Source organism: Coenobita brevimanus, chromosome 61, assembly GCF_032717465.1.
Source record: "Coenobita brevimanus isolate Jiangsu-jjx chromosome 61, ASM3271746v2, whole genome shotgun sequence".
NCBI lineage: Eukaryota > Metazoa > Arthropoda > Malacostraca > Decapoda > Coenobitidae > Coenobita > Coenobita brevimanus.
The window spans coordinates 26,761,889-26,783,897 of record NC_137014.1 but is presented as its reverse complement, the minus strand read 5'-3'; the positions used below and the strand labels follow the sequence as shown (position 1 = coordinate 26,783,897).

At 49.2% G+C, this 22,009-nt stretch overlaps 2 protein-coding genes across 2 annotated transcripts; one reads left to right on the top strand and one right to left on the bottom strand.

Moving 5' to 3' along the window:
• Window positions 1-5,880: 5,880 nt before the first annotated feature.
• Window positions 5,881-6,462, top strand: LOC145403718 (serine/threonine-protein kinase PAK 5-like). Its single transcript, XM_080275400.1, has one exon. It carries the CDS (start codon window positions 5,881-5,883, stop codon window positions 6,460-6,462), a length of 582 nt encoding a protein of 193 aa, XP_080131526.1.
• Window positions 6,463-10,587: 4,125 nt separating this feature from the next.
• On the bottom strand, window positions 10,588-12,768 carry LOC145403717 (uncharacterized). Its single transcript, XM_080275399.1, has 2 exons — window positions 11,848-12,768; window positions 10,588-11,742 (listed from the first exon to the last, which is right to left on the bottom strand). Exons 1-2 carry the CDS (start codon window positions 12,766-12,768, stop codon window positions 10,588-10,590), a joined length of 2,076 nt encoding a protein of 691 aa, XP_080131525.1.
• Window positions 12,769-22,009: the final 9,241 nt, after the last annotated feature.

Sequence of the window (22,009 nt, the reverse complement as noted above, 5' to 3'; positions counted from 1 at the left end):
TTTATTTCTTTTATGAGTGACTGTAATAAACTTATGCTTTCATTTCTTTTTTGTTTTTATTATATCTATAAAATACCGTGAATAATTATGACTGAGGGCAACACGACACCCCCAAGAGGAGCCTACGGAGGGGTGAACAGAGCACGGCCCAACCCTGGGCAACAAGGACATAGGTCTGCCTGGATTGCGCACCTCTATGACCCGGAACTCACCACCTGCGTGGCTCAATCGGTAGAGAGGTGGCCTGCCGTTCTAACGGACCTAGGTTCAAATCCCCACTGGGGCAGGGAACAGTTTAAGGATTTGAATTTCATTAAATCAGGCTTTACTGACCTACCAGAAGACCCACCGACATGTTGTATAAATACCCCCGCTAATACCAATACACCAGTCCTGTATGAGACAGCCCTAGCATGTATTCAATATGGACGATGGGTGTTAGCGCCGAAGTGGTGACATGTAGAGGTGTATGGTATGTAGGAGGACTGCTTGGCCTTGATAGCAGGCTGTGAAGCCTATGCCCAGAGTCGAACACAAAAAAAAAAAAAAAAGCAGGAAAAGGAGACTACCTTGCAGGCGAGCTGACCCTTGACAGGATCGGGGTGGAGCTATTACTATAGCTCCAGGCAGCACCTCAGCGAAGGCCGGTAGCCGCGTCCTTCTTGAGATGGCCTGCAGCCACTCACCCCTTCTTCAAGAGACGGCCAGTAGCTGCTTCTGCCGTTGTATTGAGACGGCCGGTAGCCGCTCCGAAGGTGCCCTTGAGACGGCCAGTAGCCACTCACCCCTCCTTCAGGAGATGGCCGGTAGCCACTCCCGCATTTGTCAGGAGACAGCTGGTAGCCGCTCTGAAGGTGTCCTTGAGACGGTCAGTAGCCGCTCACCCCTCCTTCAGGAGACAGCCGGTAGCTGCTCCCCCACACAGGCCAGGCCCCTAGAAGGCCAGAGCCAGTAGCTGGGCCCTACAGCAGGAGGCCGCCAGCAGCCACTCCTACGTCAGGTGCTGCCACACCCCCACGATGTGATATCCTCCAGGAGGAGGGTCCCAGTCCCGAGGACCTGTGGAGAGGCCCTGTGCTATCCCCAGGGTACTCCGCCCAGCCAGGTCCAGAGGGACCCTACATGATGGACTCCGATGACGACCGACACTGCAGCTTGCCCCTGACAGCGTCCCCCACGGCAGGAGGCCGCAGTCACCGAGTCCCTGCAGCAGCCCCCAGAACCCCCGGGCGAGGCCTTTCCCCACCCCGACGCCGACGATCCTCATCCTCCATCAGGCGCCTGAGTGCACGCTTCAGGGAGGTGTTTGGCCCCAGCCCTGAGGGCTGCAGTCCAACTACCAGTCCTGATAATGCAGGGCCCTTCGATGCCCCTAGCCCTGGACGAGAGAGGACGACCCTACGAGTGATCCCGTGGCCGCTAGATACAGAAGCCACTGGCGGGACTCAGCCCCCATCAGGAGTAGGGATGTGAGTCCTCCCGCCGCCTCACTAACCACGCCGCCCCACTGACAGTGAGTAACAGTGAATAGTGCAGTGACAGTGTGATAGTGACTAGAATATCGGGCAGGTGATATCCAAGAGAACATAAGTCCAAGGCCTAGTAATGTGTGATAATTAAGATCTGGGCAAACAGTGACACAGTGAGAGTAAGAAGAGAGATCTAATAAGAGTGCAGTGATTTCAGTAAATATTGGACTCGACCTTTACAGTGTAATTCCTCTGCATTACAAGACCAGTGTAATACTTGCCCAACCTAAGTACAGTTTCTGTTCTCCGCCAAGTGATAGTGAACTATTCCCCTGCCCGAAATACTGCAAACACTATTTATTGTGCCATTCACCTGCTATTCTGAATTAGTGACTAAATAGTATCCTGCGCAATACTACGATACTAATACATGATTTAAAATTCCCCAGATTCCTGTTGTTATGACATCTACCTGTTCCACAAATAGAATTAGTCAATACACATGTAAGGTTGTTGCCTTGAGTTTTTGTGTCCTGCCTCTCTCTTATTTGTCTAAGCTCCGGTCTAGAAAGAGAACCCAGCTGCACACTAGGCGTTCAAGGGACGGGAAGCTGACCCTTAAACACCTAGCATAACAATCTAATTATATTTAAAACTATTATTGTTTTGCATATAGCGCAAGATGACCTCGCTGGTGCTGCGCCATGATTTGTGTTCATTCAATCACTCTCTCCCTCCTTCCTTCCCTCCCTTCCTCCATCTCTCCCTCAGCTCGACAAAGCATTCAACACCACCCCTGGCCTGCCTTCCCTCTCTCTCTCTCTCTCTCTCTCTCTCTCTCTCTCTCTCTCTCTCTCTCTCTCGTCTATGGTATTTTAGGATACTTTTTGGTTATTTTCTTTTACGTTACATTGTACATGTTGTAAATTTGACTTTATTTCCACACCACCCAGGCGGTAAAAGTCTTGGTGCATTTTTTTTTATGAGGTGACCTGAGGAAGCTCTGGCCGGGTTAGACTGGGTCTGTGTGTGTTGCCGCTCACAAGGGTTTAATGTATTATTTTTTTTTTTACTAACAGACTGGCATATTCTTACTTATATTTGAAATGCGTGATTTACAGCATAGTGTCCCCAGAAACTCACCGACACCCTCACCCGGACCCCACGGAGTAGCCGCAGTCGAACCACGGGATGTCAGGTGACAACAACATAAGTCGGCCCAGGCCACGCGCCTCTATAGCACCCAGCCTCCGCACCGTCGCCCTAGCAGGAAGATGGCACTGACTTCAGGGAGTGGGACTGCCAGATCAGCTAGGGGTGGAGCTGTCTGTCTAGCTCCAACTAGCTCCCCTCAGGAGACAGCCAATAGCCGCTCCCGCCTTCTACAGGAAGGTACCTTCTCTTTAGGGATGGCCAATAGCCGCCCACCCCTCATAAGGGAACTGGTGTCTCACCGGCCTGAGGGTAACGAGGAGACGGCCAATAGCCGTTCCCACCTTTGTCAGAAGGTGTCCTTCCTGGGACAGCCGATAACCGCTCAACACCCCCTCCTGCAGGAGACGGCCGATAGCTGCTCCCTCCTTCTCCAGACGGCCAATAGCCGCTCCGAAGATGTTGTCCCCGAGACGGCCGATAGCTGCTCACTCCTCCGGCAGAAGGAGACGGCCGATAGCTGCCCCCGCCTTTGCCAGACGGCCGATAGCCGCTCCGAAGGTGCTGCTCTCAGGATGGCCGAAAGCCGCTCATTCCTCTGGCTGAAGGAGATGGCAAGAGGCCGCTCCCGCCTTTGCCAGACTACCGGTAGCTGCTCCGAAGGTGTTGCCTTAGAGACAGCCGATAGCCGCTCACTCCTCCGGCAGAAGGAGACTGCTGATAGCCGCTCCCGCCTTTGTCAGACGGCCGATAGCTGCTCCGAAGGTGTCCAGAGGCGTGCTGAGTCCCCCACTCAGGCCACGGCCAATAGCCGGGCCTTGGCATCCTATAGTTGCGCCCTTGGGCAGCCACGACCGATAGCAGGGCCCCACAGCCAGAGGGGTGCAAGAAGTGTCATCGCCCCAGCGTGAGACGAGAGCCCAGACCTCCAGCACTGAAGGACCCCAGAGAGGCCCTACAGCTTCCCCCGGCCTCTGCTTCCTACGCCTGGCCCTAGAGAAGACCCACCTGACAGACCCTAACTCAGGTCGGTGCCGCAGCCCTCCCTGATGGCGCCCCTTGACCCTGGGGGCCGCAGCCCTCGGTTACTCCAGGCCCTCCCCAGGACGCCCGGGCGTGATCTCTCCACGCCCCGATGGCGGAAGACCTTTACCTCCGGCCGAGACCTGAGCCAGAGATTCCTGGACCTGTTTGGCCCCAGTCCTGAGGGCCACACTCCTGTACCTAGCCAGGAGACTACGGGCCCCTTCACCACCTGTAGCCCTGGACGAGAGAGGACGCCCATGCAAGTCGTTCCGTGCCCTCTCGGCACGCCCTCCTTGGCGGTGCCCCTATTCCGGCAGAGTTGTCGCCAACGTGTCTCCCCGCCGCCCCCACTATATGAGTGAATTATGTTAAATGTGGTGTTGCCCCAGAATTAGTTAAGTGACTTATGCTAAGTGTGACGTTGCCCCAGAATTAGTGTAACAGTGATACAGTGACTTAATGTATGTTGAATATCGGGGCGAGTGAAATCACGGGCGGATGAATAAGGACGAGTGCAGAAACTAAGTTCTGGTGAATCAGACTCACGAGTGACGCCCTTGCAGAAAGTCAGTAAGACTACTACCCCGAGAGATTCTCTATAGTAAAATATACAAATGTCCTTTGCTACCAGGAAACAGTAGAGGAAAAGTGTTAATAATATTCTCCCGTTTGTATTACCGTAAACACAGTGAATTCCCAGTGTCCTCCACCCTCCCTTAAAGAATCCACTCCCTGCAGTCAGTGTGTATGTAAGAACCTGGACGAGAAATAGAATCAATTGTCAAAACCCCTTTTGCCCCAATATTACTATACCTCTGTTCTGACCCTCCGCGTGTCCCCCCTCGTCCCCTCCCCCCCGTGTGAGACTCACTCCCGTGCTCCCACCCGCACCGCAATCCTGTATTCCCTGTACACCTGTGCACTAAAATTACAGTGTTGGCATCAGTATCTGTTAAGCCAGTATCCTGCGAGATACTAATATCCTAGTTAAGGTTTTATTCTCTGTCACATACTGTGTTGTAATATCTGCTGCTTTTGTCCTGTGTCTGACTGTGGCAGTATACGTGTAAAGGTTATTGCCTGGAGTTTTTGTGTCCTGCCTCTCTTTATTGCACTAAGCCTCGGTCTCGAAAGAGGACCCCGCTACACGTTAGGTGTTCTAGTACTGAGGAGTCGGGCCTTTTTCACCTAGCGTCACAATATTCCTGCACATTATCTTATAATCATAAATGTGACATTATTACCCACCTCAGAAATACGGTAAAGGCCAATAAAAGTGACTACATTTTTATCATATTCTTGGGCCAATCTTTGTTACAACTCGGCGATCAAGATAGAGTGATGGCAGTTTTAGGCCAGTTACAGAGAGAGAGAGAGAGAGAGAGAGAGAGAGATGATGATGCTAGTCACGAAGAAGTTCTGTGTAAATGATGCGGAGACGTAGCATTATGTTAACAAGCCACTAAACTATGTGAAATAAACCGCAAAAGGAAGAATATCTGGGCCAAGTAAACGTGAAAGAACTATAGTACCTTCATACTGTATGGCCCTAGTCACAAAGAGGTGCTTTGGAAATGAGGCAAAGCAGTAGCCTAACTTACCCAACCACTGAGCTTCGTGAAATAAGCCGCAAAAGGACGAAAATCTGAGTTAAATAAAGGAGAGTAGACCTGTATAATGCTAGTCACGAGGAAGTGCTCGGGACAGCAAGAACAGCCGTAGCATCATCTTATCCATCCACTGAGCTTCCTGAAACAAGCCTCAAAAAGATGAAAATCTTGACCAAGTTATGGTGAAACAACTATAGGTTATCTCTGATTTTGTCCAAGACATCTGTAAACTAACTACCTTATCTGTGTCTTTATTTCATCTGGATTATTTTGGGCCATTGACGAAAATCTTGGCCAAGTTAAGGGGAAAGGACTGTAGGTTATATCGTATCCAGTTCCGGGATGTCTATAAAACAACGAGCTTATCTAATCTATGTCTTCAGTTAGAGTAAATTCTGCTTTTGACTGTTGTTGATTTGTCTCCGGATTTCTTATACTTTTCGTGTTTTTGGCAGTTATTTCATTGTCTGTTTTTTCTTTTTGTATTATATAGTGTTTTACGGTCAGTTCATTTTCTATATCTCTTTTCTTCGTTTTCTTCCAGTGCTTAATTTCTAATATTTTTCGATAATTGTTCTCCATGCACATTTTCTTAGCACTATTTATCACGTTCGAGAATCACAATGGCTGCAAAGCAATTCGAGGATCTACTAGAGCCAGCTGACTGCATTCTAAAAGACGCGGAATTAATATACTACTTGGATAAAGGATCCTTTGGACGGGTGGATCTGGTGTGGTTTAGGGGCGTCCTAGCCTGTAAGAAAAGTGGAAACGCCCGCGATACAGAAATGACAGACAGGTATCACCAAGAGGCGAGAATGATGCACGACTTACACGGACTGGGAGGGGCGCCTATGCTGTACTGTGTGGCCATTGATAAACCGATTATTATCATGGAATTCCTGGAGGGATTCAACTTGTCTAACTTTATTCTTGAGTTCGAAAGGGACAATGAGGCGTTTGTTTCAGCCATAAGGAGCCTTGGGAAGAAACTTTTGGAGATCCATGAGGCAGGGTACATACACGGAGACGTGCATATGGGCAATATAATAGTGCGGAGAACGAGTAGGGGTGAAATTGTGGCCAGGTTGGTTGATTTCGGCTTCTGCAGAACGATGGCTCCGGATCGGCTGAAGAAGGCGCAAATTACAGGCGATGCGACGGTTCTTGAAATATTTCTGTCTTTTGGCTGTCATCACAACTAAGATGCGGTGGAAATATATCAGAGATTTGGACTAGCATACGGTCACCAATTTAATTATCCTAACAATTGACTAAATATACCACAAGAATACGTTTCGTATTATTTATTTAAAAAAAATGGCTATACAAGTATACGGGACTAGATTTCTAAAGCGCTTGCCTACAGGTTCTCTAAAAGTTCATTAATGTATCTACAGGACCAGAACAGCCCAGGCAGCAGTTGACATTATTACCAAATACTGGTAAGTAGAAAAATAAATCATGATTAGTGTACCTGTCATGATTAAATGACTATTGATGATTTTTTTTTTTAAATCCTTGCAGGATGAGTGATGTTATTTAATGGATTATAATGCGCATAAGAGAGTCTGAACTTAGTCCTTCAGCAACAATATATTAGGTTATTTAATACGTGCAACAGTTTACTGTTTAATTATACAATTTGTTGCATGTTATGATATTAATGTATTTCTGTAAGAGTAAGCATCGAGTATTTAATTAAACAGAGAGAAAAGAATTACAATGCTAGTGCTAAAATTATAAGGAACTTAATTCTTTGCAACCAATGCCTAAGATGTCTCTAGTCAGTAGTTTCTGAAAACAGGCACCAGTGTAAACCGACAAACTATCTGTCTCTCTATCTATCTATTGCCAGACGCATCAATCCCGTTTGGGGTGGCCACAAACAAATCGCCTCCACGTCGCCCTGTCCCCCACCAATTCACTGCCCTGCTCCCAACTCACACCCCACTCTCTCATATACCTCTCCACCCTATCCCTTCATCTCATCCTCGGCCTTCCCCTCCCTCCTCCCCCCTCCACCTCACTCACATACACTCTCTTCGTCAGTCTTTCACCCTCCATCCTCTCCACATGGCCAAACCACCTCAGTGTGTTCCTCATAACGGTTCCTATCACATCCACATCAACACCACAACGCTTCTTTATATCCTCATTCGTCAGCCTGTCTCTCCATGTGACTCCACAGGCTCCTCTTAAATAACTCATTTCCACTGCTCTCACTCTTGACTTGTGTCCTTCCAACAACGCCCAAGCTTCACTCCATACGACAAACTACTGGAAGAAAAGAAGAACTTCTTTGATAATCCAACATAATCGAGGTGAGGTGTGGCAGAGGGCACCAGACTGGTGTAGTGGGTGAAGAAGTGGCGGTACAGGTCACCAAACTCTTGATGGCCATGATGCGCCAAAGTGTAACAAAGGGACTTGGTAAAGGGAGTGCCATCCTTGCTGGGGTTGTACCATGTTAGTTCTCCGCTGTTGGAGTACAGACACACTGTATCTCTCAGTGGTTCCTCCACCCTGCTGTCTTTACCTCTAGTGCATTTTGCTTCATCTTGTCTGTAGTAGCCGCAACAAAGGTCGAAGATAAACAACTTGGGCTTATTTCTGAGGCGTGAACACTGTGAATCCCTGAAGAGATTACAGAGCCAGCGTGAGTCCAGCAGGTGGCCATCAGAGGTTAGGAACTGATGGTCTGGGGTGCCATGACTGGCCACAATCAAGATGACAGGTCTGACCAATCCGAGAAGGAGGTGTAGCTCAAGATGGTTACATAGCCACCACTCCCACCATAGACATCATCACCAACACTGTGCTTAACCACTGCTTCAGAGGATGGTTTCACTTGTAGCCGTAGTGACCCCACCTGCCGGAAACACAGTCATTGCTACTGATGCTCCAGTAACTGCAGCTTATACTGCTATTCTCTACAGTTTATGAGGAAGCTATTTATTGGCTAACTAAATGGAGTCATATAATTCACTTAACACTTATGTTACCTACAGATTGTTATATTGGTACTGGAGAGCAGTCAATTGAATATTTAAGTGGTTGCAGTAAAAATCATTGAATAATTAAGTGGTAGGACTGTGACACATTTTAAAAGTCACACTACTTATAGGCAACTGGCTAAAGTGGCGTGTGTGTCCTTTGACATTGGAGGTTGTGAAGGGATTACTGGATGTTGCCTGTGACTGCTGGTGAGGTTGGGTCTTGGTGAAGCACTGAAGGATATAGTTCCTGTGGAGTGCTGAGGCCAGTTGGCGGGAGGTGGTGACTTGCAGTTCCCTCACAAGTGCCCCTCCAACCACACGCCCACCATCTAAGTCAGGGTCAGCACCCACCTCCACTAACTTTAACAATTTCTTCTTGTTCCACCGCACCACAGCCTCAAACAGTGGTAGACAAAGCTGCACATACAGAGAGAGAGAGTGGTTGTGTCATAAAGACTGAATAGTGCAGTAATATCTCTGTCTGCTGTATGCGACAAGACTCTGAATACATGACTTTCTCATTTACTTTCACAAGTGAAACTATGTACTCAACCAAATTACTGTTGACAGACAGTTTAGTCGTTGACTGTCAATCAACAAATAAGTAAAATTGGGTGAAGGTGCATAATGTGACTTAACCAATGGTGGTGGGTGCTGCCTGCTGGGTGGATATGAGTGGATGATAGTGTATGAAGTGACGTACACGTCGCCAGTGGTGGTAGGTGTTGCCGACTGGGTGAATGTGAGGGGATGACAGCATATTATGTGATGTAGCCAGTGGCAGTAGGTGTTGTTGGGTCTGTGGAGTTGAGTGGATGAAAGTGTTTGATGTGAGTAGCCAGTAGTAGCAGGTGTTGCCGGCTGAGTGGATGATAGAGTATGATGTGACGTACCCAGTGGTGGTAGGTGTTGCCAGCTGGGTCAAGGGCCAAGGGGTCCAAATGAGGGTCGGCCATCAGGACCCTTAATGCTTGTGTGTGACCCTTCATTGCAGCCAGATGGGCCAGGGTCAGGCCTGCCTTGTGCACGAGGTTGGGACTCAGCACCTGCAGCAGCCACTCCACTACCTCTGGCTGGTTGTTGGCTGTTGCCACATGTAGCAGTGTGCAGCCACTGCTGCTCCAGGTCACAGCCGGCCCTGTGTCTTGCACGAGCCCGTGCAACCCTCTGCACATCACCCGTCGCCACTGATGTCCATAGTTCCTCCTGCCAAAACAATACTGTCAGTGTATGCCAACAGTTCATAAGAACACATGCAGTGTGTTTCTCGTGCTGACACACAATGGTAATTTGGCCTCCTTATTAGCCACGTTTGACTCTTTGGTTCCTTAAGGTAACTACACCAGTGTCATGCTAATTCAGTAAGATGAACAAATTAAACTTACAAAAAACTCAGTTTCCTACCAATTGTTTGGCCAGTAGAGAGGCTGTGTCTCTGGCAGGGGAGGCTTTTGGCTTGGAATGATGGGAGTTTCTTGGTGGAGTGAAATGACTGTAGTTTCTCGGCGGCGTGGAGCAGAACCTTGGTGGAGTCTTGCATTGCACTCCACCATTGGATGTCAGGTTAGTGGGCAGTGCAATCGCCTGGAAGGAAGGACAGGTGCGGGGGGGCATGATGTCATCTGGTGAACCTGTAGGAGAAGAAAATAATTAATTTCTGAGTCGTCTCATGCTGACTGGGTACGATAACCAAGTAATATAATATAAGATTTAAAAAATATTATGGTAAGTGTGTGTGTGTGTATGTGTGTGTGTGTGTGTGTGTGTGTGTGTGTCATTACATTAAAAAGACCTAATACTGTCTCTTTGTTTGGTAGTATATTTAAAAGAACAATCAACCTACCTTTGTGTGGGGGGTGTTATTCGTTATCGCTTAACACTGGCAGGTCGTGGTCTGGCGTTCTGCAAGACTTATACACAAACAAACAAAAAAATCAGCTGGGTTTAGTTGCTGAGTATCGGTTGTCACTTAAAGAAGTAGAGTTTACTGTAGCTAACGATGTGGCTGGACACAGCAGTCACGTAACAGCTCAGTTGGTGGGTGAATCTGTGGATTAACGGACAGAGTGAGTAACTGTTTAGGTGGTTGTCTATGTGTGAGTTGGGGATGAATGTTGGGAAGTAGTAGATGAGGACGTCCATCGTTGCAGCTGCTGGTGAGGGCGAGTGTGTAGAGGGAGGCTGTTGTTGTTGTTGTCGTAGATTTTCCTCCCTTTCGGAGGACCGGGCCAAATATGGGCCCGCCAGAGTGAATCTTGACCATAGCAGGGCTCAAAGAGAGCTACTGTTGGGGTGGAATCATCCACCTATAGTGTGGTCACTAGTGAGAGGTTAACGAGGTGGAGGGTAAGTGGAGACAGTGTCAAGTAGGACTGTGGTTGAGGCAAGGGCGACGATCTCAGCAGCAGTGGCAAAGGGAGAGATCCTTCTTATAAGTCTGACATCCAAGGTGGAGCGGAGTGTGGCGGTGGAGGGGCAGTCAAGCAAGAAGTTGAGGAGTGGCCAGTCTGCAATTTCGTGACAGTGAGGGCACGGTTCAGGGGCAGTCCCTGCTATTTGAGAGTAACAAGGGTAGCCAAGCTGTAGGAGGCGTAATCGCACGACTAGCGAATTGGGCGTGTGAGGGGGAGTGTTCAGGGGCTCATAGTTTGTAGCCCTAGCATACCAGGTGGCGGAGCAAGAGCCCTCTGCTACATGTGTCTCATGGTCCCTTCGCGTGAGCTGTAGGATGGTACTGTTGACTCTGCGTTTCAGCAGCAAACGGCTCATTCTAAGGGGGAAGGTGACGGCAAGGTGGAGCATTGCAGAGCGAGCGGTGGTGTCAGCATGCTCATTGCCAGCGATGCCTACATGGCTCGGCAGCCAGTACAGGTGGATTACCCCTCCACTCTGAACAATGGAGTCAGCTACAGCTAGTATGGAGGTCAGCAGGTTCCCATTGTCAGTGAAGCGTCGCGCATGGAGACCGTGCAGAGATGAGAGCAAGTAAGTGTGGACAACCACACATTGGTGGCGGTGGAAGTGGGCGTGTCTTAAGGCACCTAGGATTGCCACAAGCTCTGTCTCATACACAGTGGCCCCGGAAGGGAGCCGCCAGGTTTTGACATGACCATCACTGACAAATGCAGCACCTGCAGATCCCTCAGCAGTAACGGACCCATCAGTGAAATATTCGACTGTTCCCGGGGTCCAGAGTGATGCCATCCTCCTCAGGCCATCCTGGCGTAGGAGGGCGGGCAGAGATGCTCTAGAGCAGGCAGCAGAGGGGGCAACACTCTGGATCGCGGGTGGCAGCCATGGAGGGGGAGGGGTGTAGGCAGGGTCGGGGAGGTCTGTGCCCCCGAGGAAGGCATCACTTGCTCCCAGGTCATGGATAATATTCGCAGTGATGTGTGCCCAGTCCTTGTTCGGGTGTGCGTCAGGAGGCCTCTCTAGGGTGCGTTGTAGAAGTGAAGAAACAGGTAAGTGAGGCCTGAGTTGGCAGAGCTAAGCAGAGACTGCTCTCAATCAACTCCAGATTCTGTGCTGAAGAGATGGGTAGCCACTTTCAACCCTAAGGTTCACAATTCGTGTTCAAGGAGGAGCTCCCACCATCACACGCAGTGCAGAGTTCTGCAGGACTTCTAGGGAGCGAGATTGTGCCCCAGAGAGCCCTGCAAGACAAATAGCACAGTAGTTGACGAGGGAATGTATGGCGTGTATGTAGAATGTCCTGAGGATGCGAAATGAGGCACCTAGGCTCCGGCTTGAGAGGGCTTTTAGCGCAGTGATTCTGGTAGCAGCGCGCTCCCGTAGGTACCGTACCTGGGTGGAAAAGGACAGCCGACTGTCAAACCAAACTCCCAAGTACTGATGGCTGCGAACAAGCTCAAGCTGGTGCCCCCCAAGGAAGAGTGGACGTTCAGGGGGTAGTAGGCCAAAGGGCATGAACTTGGTTTTACCGAGATTGATCTTGAGGCCGAGTTCGCAGCATCTGTCATGGGGGCGGTTAAGAGCAGTCGGGGCCCTTTCGTAGCAGTCCCTACGGGAGAAGACAAGCGCCAGGTCATTGGCATAGCAGAGGAGAGTGATACCTCTGCTTAAGTCGACTGACAGCAGACTCTCAATGAGAACATTGAACAGGAGAGGACTGAGCACACAGCCTTGAGGTGTTCCATTCACGTGTGGGTAGGAAAGGGAAAGCTGCCCCTGAAAGCGGACACTGGCAGCATGTCCAATGAAGAAGTTGTGAATCCATGAGAGGAGTCTCCCGCAGACACCCTTCTGTACAAGTGCCGCCAGTACTGCATCAGGATCAGCTAGCTCAAAGGCCTTCTCCAGATCAAGGAAGACAGCCATGCCTTGACCATTTCTCAACTCGCCCAGAAAAGAGGCAAGGCACTGCTGGGCACTTCTGCCAGGGAGGTAGGCGAAGAGCCGTGGGTGCAACGGGCCTAATTTCCAGGCAAGGCGAGAAAGGACAAGGCGTTCAGCAGTTTTTGCAATACAGCTGAGTAGCGAGATGGGCCGCATCGCAGCTGGATCGCGTGGCTTTGGGATGGGGTGAATTATGGTGGTCTTCCATGATCCAGGGAGACGTCCTTCCACCCACGTGTGGTTTACAAGGTCGAGGATATGAGCTCTTCCCCTCTGTCCTGATCGTGCAAAGGGGGAGTATGTTAGGCCGTCAGAGCCTGGGGCTGTCTTTCCTGCCATGGAGGGCCTCGTCCAGTTCCCTGTCAGTAAAGGGCTCATCGGTGTTGTCAGGGCGTGAGCAGGCAGCATTGACAGAGGCCCTTCGCGGGCCCCTGAGCTGTGTCTGCATGTCTCTGACTGACTGGGGAAGATTAGTGGGCAAGGTCCTCTCAGAGCAGTGGGAGGCAAGACAAATGGCCTCTCTGGCAGGATCAGGATGAGAGGGGGATTTGGGAGGACGGTTGTTGGAAACGCGTTTGATCCTCGTCCACATCTCCTTCAGGGAGAAGTGCGAATCGAGAGATCTACACCACCTTGTCCAAGCCTCGTCCTTCAAACGCCGTTTTTCATGCGAAGCATGGTGCGCTACTGCAGCCAGATATCTCCTGGTGGTGGAGGAAGGCCATCTCCGATAAGCCTTGCGAGCTGTGTTCAGCCGATGGTTCAGCTCCCGAACTCTCTCGTCGTAGAACCAATGGTCATTGACGAGAGAGGTGGGGGGCCTGGAGAAGGGAATGCTGTCTGCAGCAGCGCATCCGAGAATAAGGGCGACATGCTCGGTGTGATCCTCGAGGGAAGGCGGGGGAACAGAGTTTCTTAGTAGGGCCTCTACAGTTTGCTCGTACTCCTGCCAGCGAGCCATGCGAAGATCCCAGCAGGGGGGCAGTGGTGGGGGGGGGTATGATAGCCATCTGCAGTTCCATCACTGTAGCAGAGTGTTGCTGGTGAGGAAAGGATGCAGGGACCAAGTCGACACACTGGTGAGGGGCGAGGAGACAAGAGAGAGGTCCAGTCTCCCACCTCTGACATGGGTGGGTTCAGAGAGGTCATTCAGTAAGGTAACTCCCGCAATTTCCTCGAAGGTCACAGCGAGGTGCCGCCCAGACTCGTTGGCAGGGAGGGGCGAGGAGAGGACAGGGTGGTGAGCATTTAGGTCCGCACCGATGAAGGTGGATTCTGCCGCGGCAAGGGCCAGGATCTCACCCAGATCGAGTGCGCAGTCACGGCTCCTGTTTAAGTTAAAGACGTTGAGTGAGGCAGTGGCGAGCTGCAGGACAACACCCTGCACCTCAACACCATCTCCACAGTGCACAGAGGGGTTGTATTCGGCACAGGGGATGTGATCTCTAACAAGGATGGCACATCCCCGTGTGGTGCCCTGGATCTGGGGGAGAAAATGACCCCTGAAGCCACCAAGTCTGAAAGTGGAATCCCGGGGAAGGAGCATCTCCTGCAGGAGGATGACATGCACATCCTCCCTGGCAGCCACCCCTTGAAGGTGAGCGAGCTTGCTCCAAGCCCCTAGGCAGTTCCACTCCAAGTCCCGGAGGGGGGCAGTGGGGAGTCCAGTTGGGGAGGAGGATGGGGAGTGGCCTCCGGGGGGAGGCGGAGGGCGCGTCATTCTGCCTCTATCCCAGCCAAGGCAGGGGTTAACCCTGGCCTGGTGGGGGGCTAGACAGGAGGTTGAGGCGGAATGTGAAGTGAGAGAGACTGGGCAGTGGGGGTGGTTGTCACTAGGGGGGCTGAGGGAGTTGGCGGGGAGGATGAGGGGGGGTGTAACTCCTTCGCCGTGTTTTGAACAATGACATCCACTGTCTGCACCATGAGACTGGTGTCCAATTTTTGTCTCAGGGTATTCTCTAGGATTTTGGCGACGCCGATGGCAATCTCCCTCCCAATGATTCTCAGGTCTTCGAAGGTGAAGGACATTGGGGCAGAGTCTGTGGTGCGTGGAGTGGCTGGAGGCAGAGGGTGAGTTGGTGCAGGGGCTGGGGTTGGAGGAGGGAGGGGGGAGGTGGCTGCGGCAGAGACTGGTGTCTGTGGAGTGGGAAGGGCTGGGAAGGCCTCCGTTGTTAGCAGAGGGGGGGCTGGAGCCTCGGATGCCTTTTGTGTGCCCCAGATGAAAGTGCCTGGGGGGGCAGGGGTGGAGCTGAGACTCTGCTGATTCTGGACACAGGCAACTTGGTGGCAGTGGCCCTGATCCACTAGGGCTGTCCTTGAGGGGCACTTCGGGTGCCATGCATGGTGTCTGCCTGTGCAGTTGGGGCAGCGGGCTGTGACCTCCCGTCCTGCCTTGAACTTGGCAAGGCAGACGTCTGTGTCGTGGGACCCGCTGCACATGCCGCACACGACAGGCCTGTGACATGTGGCCTTGTGGTGGCCGAACCGGTGGCATCGGTAGCGCCACAGAGGTTCTGGTGTGAAGGGGCGGAGATGGAAAATGCCCCAGTTCCCCAGGTCCAGCTCTGACATCAGGGGACCACAGAGGGTCACAACCACCTGACGGGTCTCCTCCCGGTTCTTGGCCACTTGGCAGCGGTCGGCTGACTCCACTTGCGGATGGTTCAGGAGGAGAGCTGGGGGCCTGCTGCAAGGGTAGCCCATCACGACTGCCTTGGTGGTTTGCAGTCCTGGGGTGAGTCCAGTGATTTTTAAGGGGGAGGACTCGTCCTGTGCATATGAGTGGAGGAGATTGTAGGAGGCCTCCTCCAGAGGCACAAGAATGGACCTTCTGTCCTTGGCTATCCGGTTGGAACACCGGAGGCCAGGGAGTGCGACCTCGAGGGCTGCAACCACCTCGTAGCTGCAGCATTATCCCTGCTGGGCAGGGACTCGAAAGGCCAGGTGGGGTGAGGGAGGTGGGAGTCGTGTCGCCACTGTGACGGATGGTCGAGGTGCAGGAGGAGACCAGCAGGTGGCCTCGTTGCTTGGTGCAGGGGTGGAGGGGTTTCCCTGCTTGGGGCGTCTGGGTTTCTTTGTGACGAGGGTGAAGCCCTCGTCCTCAGAGGAAACAGTGGCGGTGGGTTCAGGGGCAGAGGAAGTGCTGGGGATAGGTTCTGGGGCAGCGTCCGGAGCGGTCTCCATACTCTCATGGACGCAAGCAGACTTGGAGGGACAAGAGGCAGGGGTGGTGGGAGAGGTGGTCGGAGGCTGGGTGGTGGGTGAGTCAGGGTTGTCACCAGACACGGGAGTGGAGGAGTCCCCACTATCGGAGTCAATACTTGAGCCTGAGGGGCGTCTCTCACGTTTGAGGCCCGAGGGGCGAGAGGCAGTGGTGGGGGTTTGCACAGGGCTAGGAGGTGGTGGAATGGCCGTGGCGGTGGTATGGCAATCGGGCTTGATGGGGGGGCCGCGATGCTTGAAGGAGGTGGTGGGGACAGCAGAGGTGGGAGGCTTCCCCATGCGCGTTTTAGTGGAGGTGGTGGCAAGGTGGGGCTTGGGTGCCTTGAGCCGAGGGTTGGGAGTCAGCCCGAGGGGCCGAGAGGGTTTAGACGCCTGCATGGCTTAGCACGGCAAAAAAAAAAAAAAAAAGTAATTAATTTAGTTCAATGTGTGCTCAGCCAGTCTGCTGGGCTGTTGTTAACAAGTCAGCTCACCAGTGAACAGATGAGCAGAATTGAAGTAAATTAATTATAATGGTATTCAATCTCCTTCCTCCTTGAGTGAATCTATCCTCGTGAACTAATTTGTTAAATAAATCAGCACACCTAGGCAGATCCACGCAAGGGAAAGCACACTAAATAAAGCACACAACGGTGGTGATATTTAGTTTAGAAAAACTAAGTTAGGGCAGTCACGGGACTAATTTGCAATGCAAGTTAATTCCTCAGACAGACCTAACTAGTTTGAATTAACTAAATATAAGACGGAGCAAGCGAAAGTGAATAAAATCAATCACACAACGGTAGTGATATTTAGTTTATAAAAACTAAATTAGGGTTGCCACAGAACCAATTTGGCGTCGGCCTGGCTTATATTGGCGCTTCATCACAGCCTCCGCCAACCTACTGTGTGACGTCACTGTGACGTAGCCCATGCGGTGCACAAACAAACGCACATACATACACCTTGCCCGTTCCAACTTGTTCAGTGTGACATTGCACGATAAACAGACGCGCGAACTTACACCAAGGTAACAGACTTGCTACAGTTTGTCTGTCTCTGTAGTCAGACTTCTTTCTCCTTGGTTCAGGAGGCTACCTAGCACCTCCTACACGCCAGTTTATTTCTGAATGTGGCACAGTAAAAGTGTGTTATTTGTGAAGTCTTTACGGACTGACAGGGTCATGATATTTGCAGTCTTCAGTCTGTTACTGTGTCATTGAAGAATGACTAGCGCCAGGCTGCTGATTTCCGTTCTTGCACCTTTTATTATCCAGGAAGGGCTTGGTTATGTTATGTTTGCTTAATTACTAATAGGTTAGTTTGTTAGTCAGCTAGGTTAGGTTACGTTAGGATAGGTTGTTAGGTTAGATTTAAAAATTGGTAGGATGATCATCCTAGAAAAGTCAAGTTTAGCACTTTGTGCAAAAGTAATATGCAGAACGGAAATATGCAAGTAGGGACTACTATAGGGGGTTACTCTGCTGCTACTTATATCAAGTGATCGAGGTCTCTCCTTGTTCAGCCTCGTTAGTCTTTTCCTACAAATTCGTCAAAATTGGGAGTGCATACAAAATATTAGCCTATTAATGCGGACTATGCAGCGTCGATCTCTCAGGAAAAGGTGTAACAAAGAGCTGTAATTAAAGCGCATTTTTGTGATTTTGTAACACCTGTTTTCATCGTAATTTGTTCTGCATGTTACACCTCATTATCCTCCTTTGTCTTCCTGATCCAAATTATGTATATATTAAAAAGGTGAACATAACACCTGAGGGAAATTTAAAGTGTAATGTGGCAAATAAATCGCTAAGAAATGGGTGTGACACACCCTCCTGAACAGCCTACGAAACAGGCATTAGAAAGTGGGAGGCTGTAAATCATATATCAGCGTGTGTTCAAAGTGTGTCTGATTCCTACTCGTCATAAATTTTTGGCCTGCCAATACCTTCATGCACTACGTTAATCCCTGCAGAACGATGGGGTCCTTTTGACTGTGTTTCCTCTCGAAGATGATTTTAGTCAACTACGTAAACGCTTGTCGTAGTGAGTGAGTCAGTAGCAACTGAAACACATTCAGTTCGAGGGATGTCCCCTGAGCTGAAGACAATAGTCAGGTGGTGACAAGAGTAAAACAATATAGGATAAGTGTAAGGTGGGAGGGGGAGATGATGTGGTAATGTGAGTGGTGTGGTGGTGTAGAGGTGTGGTGGTGTGATGGTGTGGTGGTGTGGTAATGTTTTAATGTGGTGCTATGGTGATTAAGTGGTGAGGTAGTGTGGTGGTATGGTGGTGTGCTAATGTGGTGGTGTGGTGATTAAGTGGTGTGGTAGCGTGGTGGTGTTGTGTTGTGGTGGCGTGGGAGTGTGGTGGGGTGGTGATATATGTGATGTGGTGATGTCAATAGTAATGTCAGTGGTAATGCGATTTGTGGTCTTGTGTGTGTGGTGGTAGTGTCATATTGTGTGTGATAGTATGACTGGTGTGACAATGTAGTAAGGAATGGTATGACAATGTAAGTGGCGAGGGAGTGGGAATAGCGTGGTAGTGTGAGTGGTGTGGTAGTGTGAGTGGCGAGGGAGTGGGAGTGATTTAGTAATATCAGTTGTGTGGTGGTGAGTGGAGTGGTAGTGTGAGTGGTGTGGTAGTGTGAGTGGTATGGTAGTGAGAGAAGTGTGGTAGTGTGAGTGATGTGGTAGTGTGAGTGGTGTGGTAGTGTGAGTGGTATGGTAGTGAGAGAAGTGTGGTAGTGTGAGTGGTATAGTAGTGAGAGAAGTGTGGTAGTGTGAGTGGTGTGATGTGAGTGGTGTGGTAGTGTGAGTGGCTTGGTAGAGTGAGATGGTAGTATGAGTGGTGTGGTAGTGTGAGTGGTGTGGTAGTGTGAGTGGTGTGGTAGTGTGCGAGGTGTGGTAGTGAGAGAGGTGTAGTAGTGTGAGTGGTGTGGTGGTGTGTTGTGGTAGTGTGAATGGTGTGGTAGTGTAAGTGGTGTGGTTGTGTGAGTGATGTGGTAATGTGAGTGGTGTGGTAGTGTGAGTGATGTGGTGGTGTAAGTGGTGTGGTGGTGTACATGGTGTGGTAGTGTGAGATGGGTGGTGGTGTGAGTGGTGTGGTAGTGTGAATGGTGTGGTAGTGTGAGTTGGGTGGTGGTGTGAGATGAATGGTGGTGTGAGTGGTGTGGTAGTGTGAGTGGTGTGGTAGTGAGTGGTGTGGAAGTGTGAGAGGTGTGGTAGTGTGAGAGGTGTGGTAGTGTGAGAGGTGTGGTAATGTAAGTGGTGGGAGTGGGGGCGGTGTGGCATTGTAAGTGGTGTGGTAGTACTAGTGGTTCTGTAGTATGTTCAGTGTGGTAGTATGTATATGAGTGGTATTATAGTGTAAATGGTGGGGTAGTGTGAGTGGTGTACTAGTATGAATGAAATGGTAGTATGAATGGTGTGGTAGTTTGAATGGTGTGGTAGTATGAATGGAGTGGTAGTTTGAATGGTGCGGTAGTATGAATGGAGTGGTAGTATGAATGGTGTAGGAGTGTAAATGGTATGGTAGTGTGAATGGTAAGTTACAATGAGTGATGGTAGTATGAGTGGAGTGGTGTGGTAGTATGAATGGTGTGGCAGTGTGAATGGTAAGATACAATGAGTGGTGCGGTAGTATGAATGCTGTGGTATTATACGCGGTGTGGTAGTATGAGTAGCTTGGTATAGTGTGTAGTGTGGTAGTATGAGTAGTGTGGTAGTATGAGTAGTGTGGCTGTATGAGTATGAGTGGTGTAATAGTATGAGTGATGAGGTAGTATAAATAGCATGGTAGCATGAATGCCGTTGTAGTATAAATAGTGTGGTAGCATTAATGGTGTGGTAGTATTAATGGTGTGGTATTATTAATGGTGTGGTAGTATTAATGGTGTGGTAGTATTAATGGTGTGGTAGTACAAATGGTGTGGCAGTATTAATGGTGTGGTAGCACAAATGGTGTGGTAGTATGAGTACTGTGGTAGTACAAATGGTGTGGTTGTATGAATGGTATGGTAGTGTGAATGGTGTGACAGTATTAATGGTTTGTAATATTAATGGTGTTGTAGTGTTAATGGTGTGGTAGTATTAATGGTGTAGTAGCATGAATGGTGTTGTAGTGATAATGGTGTTGTAGTGTTAATGGTGTGGCAGTATTAATGGTGTGGTAGTATTAATGGTGTGGTAGTATTAATGGTGTTGTAGTGATAATGGTGTGGTAGTATTAATGGTGTGGTAGTATTAATGGTGTGGTAGTATTAATGGTGTGGTAGTATTAATGGTGTGGTAGTATGAATGGTGTGGTAGTATGAATGGTGTGGTATTATTAATGGTGTGGTAGTGTTAATGGTTTGGTAGTATTAATGGTGTAGTAGCATGAATGGTGTGGTAGTATTAATGGTGTGGTAGTATTAATGGTGTGGTAGTGTTAATGGTGTGGTAGTATTAATGGTGTGGTAGTATGAATGGTGTGGTAGTACGAGTGCTGTGGTAGTATGAGTGCTGTGGTAGTGTTATTGGTGTGGTAGTGTTAATGGTGTGGTAGTATTAATGGTGTGGTAGTGTTAACGGTGTGGTAGTGTTAATAGTGTGGTAGTGTTAATAGTGTGGTAGTATTAATGGTGTGGTAGTATTAATGATGTGGTAGTGTTAATGGTGTGGTAGTGTTAATGGTGTGGTAGTATAAGTAGGCTACTGTGGTAGTACAAATGGTGTGGTAGTATTAATGGTGTGGTAGTACAAAATGGTATGGTAGTATGAGTAGTGTGGTAGTATTAATGGTGTGGTAGTATCAATTGTGTGGTAGTATTAATGGTGTGGTAATATGAATGGTGTGGTAGTACGAGTGCTGTGGTAGTATGAGTGCTGTGGTAGTATTAATGGTGTGGCAGTATTAATGCTGTGGTAGTATTAATGGTGTGGTAGTATTAATGGTGTGGTAGTGTTAATGGTGTGGTAGTGTTAATGGTGTGGTAGTGTTAATGGTGTGGTAGTATTAACTGTGTGGTAGTATGAGTAGGCTACTGTGGTAGTACAAATGGTGTGGTAGTATTAATGGTGTGGTAGTATTAATGGTGTGGTAGTATTAATGGTGTGGTAGTATTAATGGTGTGGTAGTATGAATGGTGTGATAGTACAAAATGGTATGGTAGTATGAGTAGTGTGTTAGTATTAATGATGTGGTAGTATGAGTACTGTGGTAGTATTAATAGTGTGGTAGTATGAGTGCTGTGGTAATACAAATAGTGTGGTAGTGTGAATGGTGTGGCAGTATTAATGGTGTGGTAGTATTAATGGTGTGGTAGTGTGAATGGTGTGGTAGTGTGAATGGTGTGGTATTGTGAATGGTGTGGCAGTATTAATGGTGTAGTAGTATGAGTACTGTGGTAGTATTGTGTTGTAGTATTAATGGTGTGGCAGTATTAATGGTGTGGTAGTGTGAATGGTGTGGTATTGTGAATGGTGTGGCAGTATTAATGGTGTGGTATTGTGAATGGTGTGGCAGTATTAATGGTGTGGTATTGTGAATGGTGTGGCAGTAATAATGGTGTAGTAGTATGAGTACTGTGGTAGTATTGTGTTGTAGTATTAATGGTGTGGCAGTATTAATGGTGTGGTAGTGTGAATGGTGTGACAGTAATAATGGTGTGGTACTATCAGTACTGTGCTAGTATTGTGTGGTAGTATAAATGGTGTGGCAGTATTAATGGTGTGGTAGTGTGAATGGTGTGGCAGTATTAATGGTGTGGTAGTGTGAATGGTGTGGCAGTATTAATGGTGTGGTAGTATGAGTACTGTGGTAGTATAAATGATGTGGTAATATTAATGGTGTGGTAGTGTGAATGGTGTGGCAGTAATAATGGTGTGGTAGTGTGAATGGCGTGGCAATAATAATAGTGTGGTAGTATGAGTACTGTGGTAGTATAAATGATGTGGTAATATTAATGGTGTGGTAGTATTAATGGTGTGGTAGTGTGAATGGTGTGGTAGTAATAATGATGTGGTAGTATGAGTACTGTGGTAGTATTGATGGTGTGGTAGCATAAATGGTGTGGCAGTAATAATGGTGTGGTAGTATGAGTACTGTGGTAGTGGTGTGGTAGTGTCCGTTGTGTGGCAGTGTGGCTGGCAGTGAGGTTATATAATGGGTACTCAGTCACTGTTATCCGGTCCTTGTCCGTGTGATAAGA

What these genes read in the sequence shown, in the direction of transcription:
- LOC145403718 (XM_080275400.1), top strand. Translation starts at nt 5,881, where the DNA reads ATGGCTGCAAAGCAATTCGAGGATCTACTAGAGCCAGCTGACTGCATT.
- LOC145403717 (XM_080275399.1), bottom strand. Translation starts at nt 12,768, where the DNA reads ATGCGGCCCATCTCGCTACTCAGCTGTATTGCAAAAACTGCTGAACGC. An exon ending in ACTCTGCACTGCGTGTGATG is followed by an intron (nt 11,743 to 11,847) that starts GTGGGAGCTCCT and finishes GTCTCTGCTTAG; the next exon opens with CTCTGCCAACTCAGGCCTCA.